We start from the raw sequence: 16711 nt of genomic DNA, 5'->3' as shown, positions 1-16711 counted from the left end.
TGGTGACATGCCGTCTCCTGAAGCTGCTGCAACAGGAAATGCAGCATGTTTCTCAATATCTTTATTCCTCTATTTCACTGTCGCCATTACCTCAATGTTTCTGTTGTGAGGGTGTTACGTCTATCGCCACCAGGGGGGTTGAAGTAGCTCATTATTGCACTTAAAAGCTTTGAAAACTCTTCTTAATCCCCCATTGTTGAAATGCACTTAAGATTCTCAGGTCACTTGTCTGAAATGTTGAAACAAGTCTATATTTTTATAAAAACAAAGGGTGTTTTTACTGTAGTATATATATTTTTTTCTATAAATGAATTTTTTAGGGAATTGTCTTTTTCAAAATGTGTTTTACTAAACCTAATTAAAGGGGACAACTTCTACCTCTTATACCTCTGTAAAAATGTGATGATGAGTTCTGTATGAAGGCAAATCCTCTTAAATTGTTTAATCACACATAATAAATATTGATGCAACAAATAATAAATGTCTCTTTACATACATTCTGAGCAATATCGCAGTTTCAATTTCAGCAGTTTTACAGTACAATATGATGCAAACCAGAATCCAGGTGATATACTGTACAAATTCTAGATAATAACATGCATAGATTGTAGAAATGTATGAGAAGAAATATTTTGGCCGAAATTTGAATTAGAAAAATGTACTTTCATTAAAACGTCCTCCTGCCACATGACATTACACGAGCTGTGCCCTTCACCATGTTATTAGAGTGTCCCAGTTGACCATTTTTGTAGTAAAATTTATACTCTATATTGTGCCTGAAATGATGAATTGATTGTGACTCTTCAATATGAACCTATGTCTGTTTGCGGTTCTTTTTCACAGGTTGCAGTTTTTCCTGATCAGACTTAAATTTGAATCATTTTAGGGGCCTGAAGAGGTAAAACTATACAGTCTTCACTTTCTATTCAGGAAATAATCTTGTTACCCCTTGTTCTGGTCCCGACCCCCAGGTTGGGAACCTCTGTTATGGGAAATAGTGAATGATTTTACTTTAAAGAATAGAAAGTGGTTTTCTTCCATATAGATCATGTAAATTACTGAAAATGGCAAAATGTTAATGTGAATTACTGTAATCAGAGATAACTGTAGATGTTTGAGCAAGCCTTAGACTAATGTAGATTAATCTATCGGGTCCTGAAACACCCGGTGTCTCAGTCAAGTCATGTTTATATATATCGCACATTTCATACGACAGGCGTAGACTCAATGTGCTTCACAATTAAAATCAACAGATGGCAAAAGATGCAATAAAAAGGTATAACATATAAACATGGGGGGGGGGGGGGTTATATTTGTTCTGGTGTGGGTGCGTCTCCGTCCACCCCTGGATCTGCTCCTGCATCGTCGTTCATCATTTGCTTGTATTTACTCTTGAAAAAGCCAGCCTGAGAGAACAAAACACAGAAGTAATATGATGATATTCATTATAAATGAATAAAAAGAACCAAACCAGATGAGAGAAAAACTGCCTTATCTGAAAATGTATTTATGTATTTAGTTATTTTTGCAAAACATAGCACACAATACGACACTTCAGATTGGCTTATTGGCCTTTATATAAAGCTGTATAATTAACTGAAACAGTGTCTCACCTTATACAGGCCAGCGGTCAGTAGAGCAAGCAGAGCCAAACCTCCCAGGGATCCTCCGACAATCTCTTTGGTGAAGTCCGGTTCAGCATACACTTCTACCTCTGCCTCAATCTAAGAAGTAAAATGACAGATCAATGTTGATCAGATTCATTCTAGCTCTTTTAAAACACAAAGAAGTAAAATTACGTAATCACCTTGCGAACTGGAGGGTTGTTATTGGACCCCGTTAAAATGAAGATGTACTGGTTTCTGTCGTACTCCAGAGTGGCTGTGCTGGTCAAGAGGAATTTGGCAGATTGAAGTTCAATCTGTTTGAGTGAGATTTGATCTTTAATGTTGCTAAATTTCATGAGAAAATCATTATTCGTGAGGATATTTTACCACAATATATACCAGTTTTAATCACAAATACTTCAAAATGCAATTCTTAAAATAGTCAGTTTCTAAATTACACATACAATTACCTGCTCAATCCATCTAGAACTAAGGTTGGCAGAGATTTCGTACTTTTTACTCTCCAGTCTTCCCATGAACCTACTGCACTTGAACACTCTGCACCTGGCTACAGAGCAGTCCTGTAAGGGCGATTTAAGAAGGCAGAAAGCAGAAAAAGCTGTAATTTGTCCTGCACACAAAAAAATTACAAGTTATGTAAATACAACTCTGTGCAGCTCTGTGCATGCGTAGTCCTCTAATGGGCTTTGCAATAACTCATAGATGGTAGGGCATTGAATGTACACAAGTGGATGTCAAACCTGGAAGCTACAGGTTTGAAAAGTGATGCCTATACCTCAAAGCTGCCTTCTTTCTAATATCTAGCAAAAGTCCAACTGTATAGGAGTCAATGAGAACATAACCCTACTTCTCATTTGATTTATTACCTCAGTGAAAAAAATGTTATCATCTCAATTGCTAGTTTCAAGTCTTCTTCAATGCCGAACAATGTTCATTTTGTAAGTTATGGTCCCATATATAGTAAAATAGACGATAAAGCAGGTTATGCTTTATGGCAGGGCTAACTTATGGTTGACAAGTCGCTACCACAGCAACATGTCAATCAGTATAGAGGCTAAGCAGCATGTTTTTGTGTGTTGTCTATGTTTTCTTCTTTGGATCCTCTCACAGTGTGTTTTCATTTTATTAAAGTATTAAAGAAAATCTGCCGTTTCGGTAGTTCCACCCTCTCGTCCAAATATGGCTTATTGATGTTGCTTCTGGTTGCAAAAAAACAAGATGGTGACAGCTAAATTGCCAAACTGGAGGCTTCAAAACACTCGTTCACAAACCATTGGTTGACTCAACGGTGGCTACATCCAGTTGTTTTATAACAGTCTATGTACTAGAAACATACTTACCACCAACTTATTTTTCTGTATCTTAGCAACAAAATCTGTGTCAATAGGTTCTTCATCTTTGTCTCTTTGGCAACCTGTAATCTGAAATGTCAGTTTAACAGAGAGTTAGATGCCATCCCCATACAATAAGAACCACCCATCCATCCATGAGGCTGTAGTTGCATAAAAACAGCTATATTTGAGGCATTTTTGGGGTTCAGTAATGACGAGTTCCCACATAGTTTACCTGTAAAGTGCTCGAGTCCACCCAGATGTCTTTATCACCGAGCATCACTGGCACCTTTATCACCACAGTGAAATTCAGTGCTCTGATATCATTTGTTACCTAACAGAAGGTGAGAACAGAAAAGGGCGGCAGTAGGTGTTAAACAGATGTAATGAGCATTAAAGTGAATTCTGAATCGAGTCATGGAACTTAATTACTGATATTTACCACAATTGATTGTTGGACTGGTTTCTGCAAATTATTCTTTCCAAAAGAGAAATTGCTATAGGTGTGAGGACTAAACAGACATATCAAACATTTGATGAATATTAGGTAATACAATGGCATCTTAAAATTATTTTTAGGCTACCATTTAAATAATGTCACATTAAACAACACAAACCTTTCAATTGTAGCAAAAATGCTGTACTTCACATCAATTGCTTTCATTTTGTAGAGTACACTTGAGCTGGAGTGGTCCTGATTCCCACTAAAGGAGAGGTAAAATTGTTTGTACAAATGGTAAAAGGAACATTTTATTAGTATTATATTATTGTGCTTATTATGCAAGCAGCTAAGCAGTACCTGGTAGCATTTGCAGTGACAAAAATGCTCCTGCCAAGTTGACTATTGGTTTCGATCCCATAGGAGACGATGAAGAAAGCCTAAATGAACGAGAGCGATCAGGTTTCTGTCTCTGCAGCAGTGAGAAGAGATCCGTTTGTACAAAGAACAAACCTTAGTGTTGCTCGCCAAAATAGGCTTGTTAACAGTGCAGTCAGTCTTTCCTCGTGTTAAGCCATCTTCACTGTCCAAGGAGTTGCACTCAATTCTTCCCTTTATTAAAAACAAAGAAGAAAACAGTGTGAACCAAAAGCGCAGCTGACCAGAGATGACCTGAAGCAGACCGAATCCTGATGCCTTACCTGCAGAATTGTAAACTTCCTGTAGGAGAGTCCGGCTGGGTATGTGAGAATGACGTGGCTGTTGTAGGAGTTTTCCTCGCTGTTCTCCACCGAGACGGTGACATTCAACAGTTCATCAATACCCACTTTAACCTCTAGGGACCTGATAGATAATATGGAAAGAGAAAACACAAACACAGGACTTTTGTGTAGTTGCGTTTCAAATATACTTATTTTAACCCCACCCACGACGTTTTCCTAAACCCAAGCAGGTGGTTTTGCCTAAACCTAACCACATGGTTTTGTTTAAATTCACAACCTTAACCACAGGTTCCCTGTGTTTTAAACAGCGACCTTGCCGGAGGCTAATAGTTGGAGGTGCAGGGCCAAGGGGTCCGGACAAAGCGACTATATATGATGTATTGGGATGAGCTAAGGTTTGACTGAACCCCAAAACTGAAAGAATAGCCAGTTGGAGTGTGCGGTTCTTTGGGCACTCACCTGGTAAAGTTGAAATCCACTTTCAAGTTATCTACACATTTGTTGTCAATGCCACAATTGATCTCGAACCCTAACTGTGGAGGAGAGCATGAAGTAAAGCATGTTTGTTCATAAAGAGTATACATGACACATTGTTTAGAAGAAATGATGCACTGCAGAGATCTACATATGGTAGCAAACGTGAAATGATCAGTTATGTGGAAACTATATTATGAATTCAGAAATTATTCTTGACTTTGCAAAGACTAGGCTTTGTTGTTCAGGTAGAAGTTATTTAAAGGTCTTTAGAGATTACTTACAGGATGTATCCTAGTTGTCTGCGCCTGAAGGGCGAGACTCGGACGGAGATTCTCAGCGGAAGGCAAGCCATCGAAAGTGTATCTGAGTTCATTGTAAAGTGCGTTGAGAGCATCTTCTGGACAAGCCTGTAGGAAGAGGGCACTTTTGTGAAATACAGTATTCATCAAGGTTGCAGGGGTTGGACTCTTTAACACAACATACGCGTCAAACACAGGATATTTAGAGTGGCTGTGGTCTTCCAGTTAAACAGATACTACTTCAAAAGCCAAAAAACTACAGAACCTACCAGATTTTAACTTTGTGTATGTCTAACAACTCACCTCAACAAAGAACTTCACCGTGGCACATTTACGCCCTTGTAAGTCAAGCTCAACTTCTCCAGTCTCCTCACGGTTTTTGTCACTGATGTAAGCTCGGTTGTTTGGGACTTTGCGGGTGGAGTCCAGTGTTAAAGTATAACTTATCCTCGCTTGAGCTGAAACAAAGTAGAGTTTCAATAAGAGGTTACTCATGTACACAAGATCATTTAAATGCATGGAAAGTGGAGTATCAGGTACCTTGGTCTACTGTAGAGCGTCTGCTCATGGTAAAGCAGATTTCAGCTGTGTTCTCTAATGGTGTTTTGCAGTCTGAGTTGTCAGAAGGGATTTCGCTTGGGCTGAACGAAATCGTAGTTTCTACCATTACTATAGGTTTTGATCTGGAAATAGAGCACACATGGATCACTTCTGTCTTTATGATCAGTAATCCAGCAGAAAATCAAACTGTATTGTAGCTGCATCACACGATCCATTATTGGTGGAGTTCGGCATGATCGTATTACATATAATTACACTTGGAAGTATTATATATCCCAGGATCATCTTGCACTTACCTAAGTAAGACAACTTTGCCCTTTGAGCCCACCGCTAAGTCGGGCAGATTGTCCCCACTATAGTCAAAAGACGACTGACTGATTGAAATGCCGAAGAACTTGAGTCCTGACTGGACTTCAGAACCAGCAATTCTCTGTGTAAATGAAAGTATTTGAATTGAACACAGAGGCAAACACGAAGCCTAGCATACTGGATCTGTTCAATCTAAATTTGATCTTGCTCGCCTGTGAATAAGCAGAACTGATCCTTCCTCCACCTTCACCGTGGAATATGTAGATGCTGCCTTGACCGTCGTTTTCCAATGGCGCTCCAACCGCCAATTCACTGAGACCGTCTGTGTTAAGATCAGGCAGTACAGCAAGGGAAGCCCCAAACCTTCCTTTGTCAGATGCTTCCCCACTCAGTATTGTCGGAGAATTATCTAAGTGACACTCGACATTCTGGTGAAAACATAAGGATGAAAGTCAATGTTTGCATGGCCATAAAAAGAACAATGGGTTAATTTAATGGAACCGGTTAAAACTGTAAGTTACCAAACCAGTTAAACTGCAAACGTAAACTCTTCCCTCTCTTCTCTCTCTATCAGTGTCCATGTACATAGGGGCAGATATCAGGATTAGGTCTGTGTAACTGTCACCATCCACGTCCATCGCACAAACAGCGGCTCCGAAATATTCACCGCTCTGAAACTGTAAAAGCAACAATGAAAATAATTACATAAAACAAGTAAACTTTTCTCTTCTTTTTAAAAAAAAGGCTTGTCTTTCACGACCCCTCTTCATAATAAACACGCACCTGCCATGGAAAGGGATCTATTTTTTTGTGATTCCAGCTTTTGAAAACTACCATCACAGCTCCTCTGTGATGATATCTTGGAGCACCAATAATTGTCAGCGTGCCTTGCATCGTTTTAGCGACTGCCATGGAGTAACCTAGGAATAAAGCCCATCAGTTAAAAGTCTGCCCAACTCTGAGCGAACTGTCTATTTTTAGACATACTCTGGAGGATTTCCAACACTTGGGAGTGCTATGTTTTGCACCGGGGAAAAAAAGTAAAAGAGAAAAAAAAGGAAGAATGAATCAGACCGCAAATCGTCCCAATTATCCTCCAGTGTGGGTCAACTGTTATTACTATTACCTCTGTAGCAAACAAATATGGATATTATATTTAAGAAAATATGAATCTCAAAATCAATTTTCTCCTTTGTTTAATTTAAACAGGGATCAACTAAGCAAAATTTCAATATTAAAACTAGAAAATATCAAATATTCTAGTTCTGAATAATCTCACGATGTTCCACAGTCTTCAAGTCTTGAGACGTATTCATCTTTTGTTTGTGAAAACATCATGATTTATATACTGACTTCACCTGACGTGACGTGTGTAAAAACACAAATTAAAATACTTTCAATAGCATGTGTTAGGTTAATTGATGACTGTAAAAATCGCCCTTAGGTGTGAATGGTTGTCTGTCTCTGTTCGTCTCTATGTGCCCTGCGATAAACTGGCGTCCTGTCCAGGGTGTACCCCGCCTCACGCCCGATGTCAGCTGGGATCGGCTCCAGCCCCCCGCGACCCCGACCCAGGGATAAGCGGTTGAAGATGAATGATGATGATGAATATACAATAACTTAAAAATTCAGAAAGACGAGAAAATATTGCATTGTAGCAGTACAGGTAAATAATGTACAATTTACATTTATTTACATTCTTACCCAGATAACTGTCAGACTCTATACTCGGTTCATAGGAATCCGTCTTCTGGCCTGTCCACGAGTATTGCAGGTAGCCTCCCTTCCACACATTAGCACCAATAACAGCCATCTGAAATCCCTTCAGTTTAAACAGAATCTTGATTGATCAGGGTTACCCAATTAATTTTGTTAAACATTTCCACTATATCCTAAACTGCTGAAGTTATGCATACATTAAAAATCTGAATCCTGCATAGCTATCTGCTTCCAATCAACAAAGGTTGACACAAAGACGTATGTGTATCCCTGTGTTCTTTCTTCTTCTTAAATTTCTGCTGTTTCCTTTATTACCTCAGGCACAAAAGCTGCACTGAATCCCTCTTGAGCCATTTCCATTTTTAGTGACTCTCCACTTTGCGATCCTGCAACATAAGCATAAAGGAGCGTAATTATCTCTCAGTGAAGCATGACACAATGACCACATCTCAATTAATAATGTCATACAGTAGAATTACAAAGTGCACACTCGATAAAAATACTACTGCTTTACAAAAGGTTCCGGCTTTGACTGAAATTATATGCAGGTGGAAAAGTCATAGACATATTTGCTAATAATTGTTTTTTAAACTGTTGAAACTATACCTTCAATCGCGAAGAGTTTGGCCTGCAAACTCTGCCTTATTTTTTCAAGTGCATCAAAGTTTTTCACTTGAAACACCTGATTTTCTTTGGGATAAGATGCAATGGTGTTCAGTTCATTTTTTGCACCAGCATCATTAAATGCGCCCCCTACCTAGAGATGTAAAAACAGAAAAGGTACACAAATAAAATAGGTGTATTACTTCCCAACAGAGTTAATTCGTTGCTGAAATTCAGTGGAACTGAAGAACTTACTCCAATAGCAAACCGAACAATGTTTTGCGCCTCAGCTATGGCTGCTGCATATGGCAGTTGGTGCCGGTCATGGGATGATCCATCAGTAATGACTATCAAGACCTTCTTCACATTTAACCTGGCACCTCTTGCTGTTGTGAAAACATTCTGGCTGTGAAAAGAAAAATGCAGTGCCATGCTTTGACGGATCCAATACATTTTTAACCTGACTCCGCCAGATAGATTGATTCGCATGATTCATATTGGCTCAGCAAATCCATCTGGGAACTCTCATTTGGAGATCTTTTGGGAAGGGGTGAAAATACTGGTTGCTGATTGGGTAAACCATCTTTCCATCACCAACATACTGGCCAAATCAACCAATCAGATCAACAAAGTGTATGATGTACTAACAGCGTCGGGGTAAAGCTAAGCAAGTAAACAACATGTCGATAAAGGATTTTTGCCGTTTGTCTAACGTGAATTTACGGATAAAGGCACAATTTCAGATGCTTGGTCCAGAAGGATCCAAGAGAAAAAAGCGTTAGTGAGCGGTTTGCTCGATAGCTGCGCTCATCTCATCTGCGGAAGCCACTATGTTATTTACACTGAACAGTCACAAACTTTAACCTCCAATAAAATAAAAACTAGCCTGGTACAAAAAAATTCACCCCTCTGAGTGTTGTCATGGAGATATGACCTAAACATACAGACAATAAAGTTTTTTGTACCAGGCCTTAAATAGGTGTAATTATGCTGTGAAAATGGCCTGTTTAACATGGGGATCAATGAGAAACTGCTCTATTGTGCAAACTACCCTAATGGCCACTCGGAGAACTTGGTACTTCCGTACTGGATCAACCAGGAAGTCGCTGTGGTGGGGGCTTGGTTGCATGACTCTTAGACCCGCCCCAAAACCAAAACTGATTGAACGTTCGCTTGGGAAACCGCTCCAAATATTCTCTGACGCGTCGCGCGTTACCAGACTGATCTGCGGGTATAATTCAAGGGAGCTCGCGAGATCAGGATGGTCTCACAAATACATGTTGTCATTTAACTTAAATTTACAATTCCAAGAACTTCCTTTGCAGATAGGAAGTCAACATGATGACGGTACTTACACCACATATTGGATGGCTTTAGCTGTGTAAGTTCCTCCCTTTAGTCGCGTTATAGCATTAATTTTAGCTTCCCATGATCCGGCTCCAGAGAAAAAATCATTAAAGTAATAATGGACAAGAGGATCACTGGAGAACTGGGCAATAGCGAACTGCAAAAATGGGAGAAAGACAAATGAAAGACAGTCAAATGTATCATTCAGTCTGTTTTAAAATGTCGAATTGTTGTAGTAACAATTAAGAATTGTAAAATTATCACTTTTATACAACACTGTGCCAGAAATGAGTTCTCAGTCTATAAACACAACATCACCTTTGTGTCTAGAGGCAGCAGTGAGCGGACCAGCTCTTTCACAAAAGTCTTCATCGTTTCAAATTCTGTTTCAGACACGCTGCCTGAACCATCCAACAGAAATGCAATGTCTGCAGATCGGCACTCTGTCAAAGAGATTTCGAGTTGCTTATAAGTAGGTTAAAACGTTTTGTCACACAGTATACATCACATGAATGCAGCACAAAGAATTAAGCTTTTCTGGACTTTTTAATAAATGGACAATACATACTTAATAACTACATAAAATTATCTTTTAATGCCTGCTTGCAACACTATTAAGACAGTATTAATAATGATTTTTTTTTTTTTATTAGAAGTGCAAGCTGAACAAATGACATGTGCATTGTGTTTGAAACTATTTTTTTATTCATAATTAATATACATACAGAAAATCGCTTTCTTTTTAACCAGACCCTCAAAGCAATTTCAGTCAAAAACAACTGGACTGGTTGTTTGTCTAGGAAGACCAGGACCAAGACCAGACCAGGACCAGTCCCAGCCTGGTCAGATGCGTACATGAACTGATGAAGCCTCTTGGATGAGAGGTGAAACGTCTTCCTAGACAAACAACCAGTCCAGTTGTTTTTGACTGAAATTTTGCTTTGAGGATAACAATGACCTGGACGAATGAGAACATTCACAGGCTTTTTAACCAGACCCTCCTTTATCATTCATTCATTCATCTTCAACCGCTTATCCCGGGGTCGGGGTCGGGGGGGGTGCTGGAGCCGATCCCAGCTGACATCGGGCGTGAAGCGGGGTACACCCTGGACAGGACGCCAGTCCATCACAGGGCACATAGAGACGAACAGAGACAGACAACCATTCACACCTACAGGCAATTTTAGAGTCATCAATTAACCTAACACGTGCATGTCTTTGGATTGTGGGAGGAAACCGGAGTACCCGGAGAAAACCCACACAGACACGGGGAGAACATGCAAACTCCACACAGAAAGGCCCAGGCCGGGATGCGAACCTTCTCGCTGTGAGGCGAGAAGGTTCCAGGTACCTGTGTATATGTACATACGTATGTATGGATATGAATATGAATTCACTGTTCTTTGTCTCAGTATTTGTATTTGCCTCTTTTAATGACTTAAGCCATGTCTTTAATCCTAGAATCTGCTATTTATATAAAGCTATTTACACAGCCTCCTTCCTTCTACTGAAAGAGAAGACAGATAAAACAACTGAATGAGAACATCTTGTGTTTTTACATGTCGGCCGGCAAAGAGATGAGTTGACCACCCCATGGCGAGGTGCTTCAGAATTACAGGTATGAGCTAAACTCAAAAATCCCTTACATCTAACTGACTGGTTTATGAATATGGCAGTGACCCAACAATGCTAGTGATATTTAACACAGCATGCTTTATCTCCCTGTGCCTGTTTCAATGCTCAGGAGGGAAAAAAGATGAATGAAGCATTTATTAATCCGGAAAAGCCTCTTGTTGCTACACTGCGGATAACCCTATCCTTGTTGTGTTGATTGTGTAGTGTTTATTCTTTGTGCGTGTGTGTGTGTGTGTGTGTGTGTGTGTGTGTGTGTGTGTGTGTGTGTGTGTGTGTGTGTGTGTGTGTGTGTGTGTGTGTGTGTGTGTGTGTGGTCGTGTGTGTGTGTGTGTTTATTATTCCATATTTACCTTTACTAGAAGAAGGGACATGACCTGAAATGCGATTAACACTGTCTATCTGCAAGCATATACCACTGTACATGGTGATACTTCTGCAGTCCTTTGGTATGGTTGGGCCACATACCTGAAAATAGACGGTCCTGATTAAATAATAATATGTAGCTATGTTTTATGTGCATTAATAAAAACTAGTGCAGTGCCCATTTGGATCAGGCTGATTGCTCCGCTGCTGCATTGCTGTTTTCAGTGTTGTGAAGTTGATTGGATGAATGGTTCTTGAGATATGTGAAGGACAGTCATACATACATACTGTACACACACACAAACAGTAGATTCATTCCTATATAGATGATGATGCTATAGTGCCACATATTAGCCAAATGTCACCCAATTTGTTTTGTCCACTCAGATATCACATCCACAGATATACACCAAACCAACAAAACGTTCAAGAGATATGACCTTTTTTAATATAAGCCCTGCCCACATCCTTTGAGCAAACTTTGAGGACCAGCTACAGATGGTACAGATGTTTTGATACAAACTTTGGTGATGATTGCTGAAGGACTCAAAATGGCTAAAAAACTATTTAGACTTAAATGGGTGTAGTTTATATGCTTAGATTCGTCTGGACTCACAGAATCAGGAAATAAATGTAGTTTCTGAGACTTGTGGTTAAAGAGTTACAGGCCAAAACCTAAAGTTTGCTGTTATAGTGAGGAAATGGTTTCCCTGGCAGAAAGAATGAAAGAAGTTTACCGGCTCACCAAAGTGTTTTCTGAGGAGGGATCAATTGACATTGTCAAACCAAGAGACGCGTTGACGGCAAATGCTGGCACTGCATTGAAAACATTCATCAGTCATGTTAAAACAGACATTCAGGACACTTTGTGACAGCAACACAAAAGTCTCAGTCACTTGAAAAATACTCCCCTGTGTTGTCACTACTAGCAGCATTAGCCAGTTCATATTCTCCTACTGTACAGTTCTATCGCACAGACTTTTCTGGCCTGGGACAATTCTCCCAAAACTCTCATGACCAAGGATATTCTGCATTGAATACTTAATATTTCTTTCCTAACCTAACAAGTCAAAAGGAAAAGTGGTGGAAACAAGTTTATCTGTCACATTTTTAAGAAGAAATAATCTCAGTATCTTTCCTAGACTTATCTGAAACAAGTCGTGGGCAAGAGCAAAAGAAATGAAATAAAAATGGAATCAGCGCACAGAACATTTTCTAGCATGCAGGGCATCCTGAGGGCTCCTTATCACATTACCTTCACGCCCTCTGATTTAACATAACTTACATGGAATTGATAGTGCAGTACAGGATGTGGTGGAGCACCGATATACCTGCCCCCTTCCTTCTTGTGAATGCTGTGCAAGAGGAGCACTGACCAGCAAGCTGAGGAATACAACGAGAAAAATATGTGAAATTTATCAAATACTACATGTTTGATTCCTCATTAGTGGGATGCACACATGACAGAAATTCTTGTAGTAAACATTTGGCCATCGCAGACCCATGTTCCAACATCCATGCTTTGACTTACTCTGTTGGTCTCTGCACCACCTGGTATCCAAATCCTGCAGCAGGCTTAGTCAGGGCCTTCCAGGCCACAGGATCGATATTAAAACAAAGTGCAGCTTTGAACACTGAGGAATGAAGAAGAATCAACCAGACTTAAAGCTAGTATATGTGCAGAATGTGACTTTTAATTTATGTGATAGCATTAGGCTATGTTTTTGTTTGTTTAAAAATATGTAACCTTACTGTACATTGGGTTGCAAAGGGGACAAGTTCTGGTATATTTACAGCAGCTTTCCAGTAAATTTCCATGGGAAGTTAAGCTGGGGAATTTTGGAAATATTCTGACATTTGATGTAGTTTATTAGCAGTTTAAGTCCAGGGTTCTAGAAATCATCTGTGCATGTGACTGGGGAAAAGCATAGATATTCTTAAGTGTTCTTGCATGACATCGGGATGTTTTAGATAAAACCATATATTTTAAAATCCCTGTTAAGGTCCAACTCTCAATTTTGTAAATTTCAGGTGTATTCCTGGTTATTCCCATTAATTCCCATGGAAAGTTTCCAAAATGGAAATTCGTGGAATTTCGCAACCCTACCTGTACACATTATATTTTTGTTATTTTTTGTAAGTCACCAAACTAATGTACGTGTTACAGATTACTATGGAAAGTAAGAAGGAATAATTCCACATTGGTATTTATGAGTAAGTAGTTGAGGAATCATGTTGTCTGCTGTCTTGCTATTGTTTGTTGTGACAGATAATGATAGGGTGAGTGGTGTGAAGTGTCTTTTTTGATCATACCACTAGAGTGCACCAATGTCAGGGTTTTTATAGTTCTAAACCAGAAGGCCCTACATAATTATTCATTTTAAAATATACTCACAGAAACATTTTTTTGGCCAGCTTTTTGCATTTCTGTTAACCTTAGATTATTATTTTCTGTAACACTTCTTCCACTCTCTAATAGCATAAACATGAACCTTTTTACATTAAAAATACTGAGACTAACTAAAGATGCCGTATACTGTACTACATTACAGGGCAACACGTAGGAAGCATTCCTTCTAAATTTGCCTTTATATGGGATTTCCTGCCATTGCACAATAAAAGTCTTCCTCTTTTTCCTTCATTAGCCTCTCGTAACATAACATGAGCTAAAAATGACCAACATGATACAAACACTTTTGATACTTGGTGACTAATATTTCCCATAGTTCCTCAAGAATAAAATTAAATGTAAATGTGAATAGAAAAGAATGTGTTAGAAACATAAGCTTCCTCTTTTGGTATCACATACATTTCAAAGTCTGACAAAATAACATTATTTGAATATGCAGTGACAGATTCTCCAGAAAAAAAGATAATGATTTAGGCACCATGGGACGATAATGTCAGTTTCTGCTTTTTCTCGTGACCAGCACAGTCTTAGTGAAGTGTAGCCTTTATGGCTTCAGAAAAGCAGTAACAGAAATGCTCTATTATTTCTCTCGTGTCATCACTCACCCTGTCACTAAATATATACGGGATCAAACCGCATAGCAGAAAATATCACAAAGGTGGCTCCAGGAAGTCCGACCCACGCCTAGCTGGGTACAAGTGTGATAGATAATGTCTGGTGTTGGCCCTGATAAGTCTTTCTCTTTTCTCTCACAAGTTGTGTTTTGGTTTAGCGAACGCCATGATGTTAACTGTCAAGAGCAGAATAATGTCTGTTGCAGCTTGTTTATGGTCAATTTTAATTCAAACTCGATAATAATTGAGGATGATAGACTGTCGACCTGAGTGCACGATGCCTCCGGTCTAAGCAGATATACATAATAAATGCATTGAATTTAGGATGTTAAATTTCATTACACCGGTGTTTATGGACCGTGGAACTAGTATTCAGCTTGAGGTGTCGTTGGTGTCTTTATTTATAAAGCCCCTTTTCACTCACAGCTCTTGAACTATGAGACCAGGAAGCACAATTTCACATGTATATGAAAAATCTAAATTTTAGTCGAAAACATCTACTCTGTGCTAAATTGTATGGCATTTTAATTAATGATAGATGCTGGTACAAGGTTATTCGTCAGTTTCCCTTTGTAATTTCGTTCAATATTGGGGGGTTTAAGAAAACTCAATTTTTTTGGAAACCTTAGAATATGAAGAACCAGAAAAAATTGGATTAATACGGATTTTCAAAGTGGCCGACTTTTAAATACTAAAATTTCTCGATCGAGGAAAAGAAACTAAATAAAGGAGTTTTCTGCAATCGTAAGATGTTCCTTTTTTATCAGGAACTATTAAGTACTTTTCACAATAAAGTGCTAAAACCTTAAGTAAATGTTTTTTACCCTATCTACCAATATTTTCTCGCCTGAGAGCAAGACATCTATTTTTGTATGAAAATTCTCTGAACAATTTAAATGTTATACGGTGGATTTGCATTTAGGACCCTTTGAACTATCTAAAAATGATGTATTGCCACTTTTCCTCAAACATTTTTACCTCAGATTTACTTTAATGAACTCTAAATTAGCCGATGGTGTTTTTAGTCTAATAGTACACCATTTTCAGGACCCAAATGTACTTGATTTCTAAAAATTCTCAATCAAAGATTTTTTGATTCTTCGGCCTTTAAGGATTCCAAAAATACATAGTTTTACAAATCCCATAGTGTCCTTGACTTTATGTGCATGACTCAGTTACTCTCACACAGTTGAAGTTTTTTGTAAAATACTTGAAATAGAATTGTACGGTAATTGTAAAAAGCCTGTTCACAGACAGGGTGTCAGTGATTTTCATAAAACATTGTCTATTAGGGCAGGGCCACATGATCTATCGTATTTATATTTTCTATATCTTTTTATTGTTTTCTATTGAAAACCAGTGGCAGATGTGCCTTTAGGCAATATTTATGTCATTTGGCCGATGCTTTACGTTCTGATCCTTGCACATTTCATTTTGCACTAAAGTTCTTAATTAAATAAATGTCTTACCTGACAAGAATATTGAAGCAATTATCCAGTCCATTGTGTAACGCCCATGAAAAATACTAAAAGTGTGATGTATTCTCTGTGCTCATACACATTTATTTGGAAAATATTGTGCTTTCTGGCAATTTCTAACACAGAAACTGTCAAGGAGGGGGATGTCGAAAGCAAAAAGCAGAAATAAGGTGACTGCACAAAGCTGAGGCAGACGGTAAGAGGAACTCTTATGTAGGAGGGGTTATGACACTTTCTGTTTTAAGTGAATGTATGGTGTCACTCTATTGCACAAAGCATAAACATTTTTTTAATCTGATTACTCAAGCACACATTTTTCGAAACCAACCAAACCCACACACTTCCTACAGTTATCAGAGCAGATTAAACTGTGGTGCCGTGGATCCTGATGCTACTGTCTTTTGGGTGCAAGGCAGAAAAACAGCGACAAAGACAAATAGCTAAATAAAACCTTGCATTGCGATGGTTAAGGGTAAAGAGTAAGTCCTTGTGGAAATACAAAAGGAAGTGCATTGATGGTGGTTTTATTGAGACCATGAAAGTGTTTTCATCAGACCTGAAACTAGGTGTGTTGTTATTACATAATATATCCAGATATTGTGATATACGCAGTGACATTGTCTAAATTAATAAATACATACTAACTCAAATTGATGTGAAATATTTTGTGGGAATATCATCAAAGTGACTACTCTCATTTTGTGTACATGCATGTCAGTAAGGAGAGAGAAAAATCCTGCACATTGTCCTATCAAACCTCAATAAACTTTGACTGA

The 16711-nt window shown here is 38.7% G+C and overlaps 1 protein-coding gene across 2 annotated transcripts; it reads right to left on the bottom strand.

The window, feature by feature from the left end:
- Positions 1-430: 430 nt before the first annotated feature.
- On the bottom strand, positions 431-16039 carry LOC310961191 (integrin alpha-M-like). Of its 2 annotated transcripts, XM_083933180.1 has the most exons (30): positions 15927-16039; positions 12965-13067; positions 12719-12816; positions 12179-12249; positions 11421-11535; positions 9754-9878; positions 9444-9592; positions 8344-8494; positions 8092-8242; positions 7801-7871; positions 7471-7588; positions 6550-6686; positions 6288-6443; positions 5979-6194; positions 5754-5887; positions 5437-5579; positions 5200-5354; positions 4879-5004; positions 4580-4653; positions 4100-4241; positions 3912-4010; positions 3759-3838; positions 3577-3663; positions 3402-3471; positions 3195-3293; positions 2969-3049; positions 2078-2188; positions 1808-1921; positions 1614-1724; positions 431-1406 (listed from the first exon to the last, which is right to left on the bottom strand). In XM_083933180.1, exons 1-30 carry the CDS (start codon positions 15958-15960, stop codon positions 1308-1310), a joined length of 3420 nt encoding a protein of 1139 aa, XP_083789306.1. In that variant the 5' UTR covers positions 15961-16039; the 3' UTR covers positions 431-1307. The 2 variants fall into 2 exon arrangements, with proteins under 2 accessions (XP_083789306.1, XP_083789307.1); XM_083933181.1 differs by lacking the exons at positions 11421-11535; positions 12719-12816; positions 12965-13067; positions 15927-16039 and having other exon boundaries at positions 12179-12236.
- Between the last annotated feature and the right edge of the window lie 672 nt (positions 16040-16711).

Source organism: Echiichthys vipera, assembly GCF_963691815.1.
Source record: "Echiichthys vipera genome assembly, chromosome: 18".
NCBI lineage: Eukaryota > Metazoa > Chordata > Actinopteri > Perciformes > Trachinidae > Echiichthys > Echiichthys vipera.
Note: the sequence above shows the minus strand (reverse complement) of the source record. Positions and strands in the feature narration are given on the sequence as shown.

Coding starts and splice junctions, on each gene's coding strand:
- LOC310961191 (XM_083933180.1), bottom strand. CDS start 15,960: ATGGACTGGATAATTGCTTCAATATTCTTGTCAG. Junction 8,243..8,343: donor TTGTTCGGTTTGCTATTGGA/GTAAGTTCTTCA, acceptor TTACATCTCTAG/GTAGGGGGCGCATTTAATGA. Junction 4,011..4,099: donor GGAAGTTTACAATTCTGCAG/GTAAGGCATCAG, acceptor TTTTTAATAAAG/GGAAGAATTGAGTGCAACTC.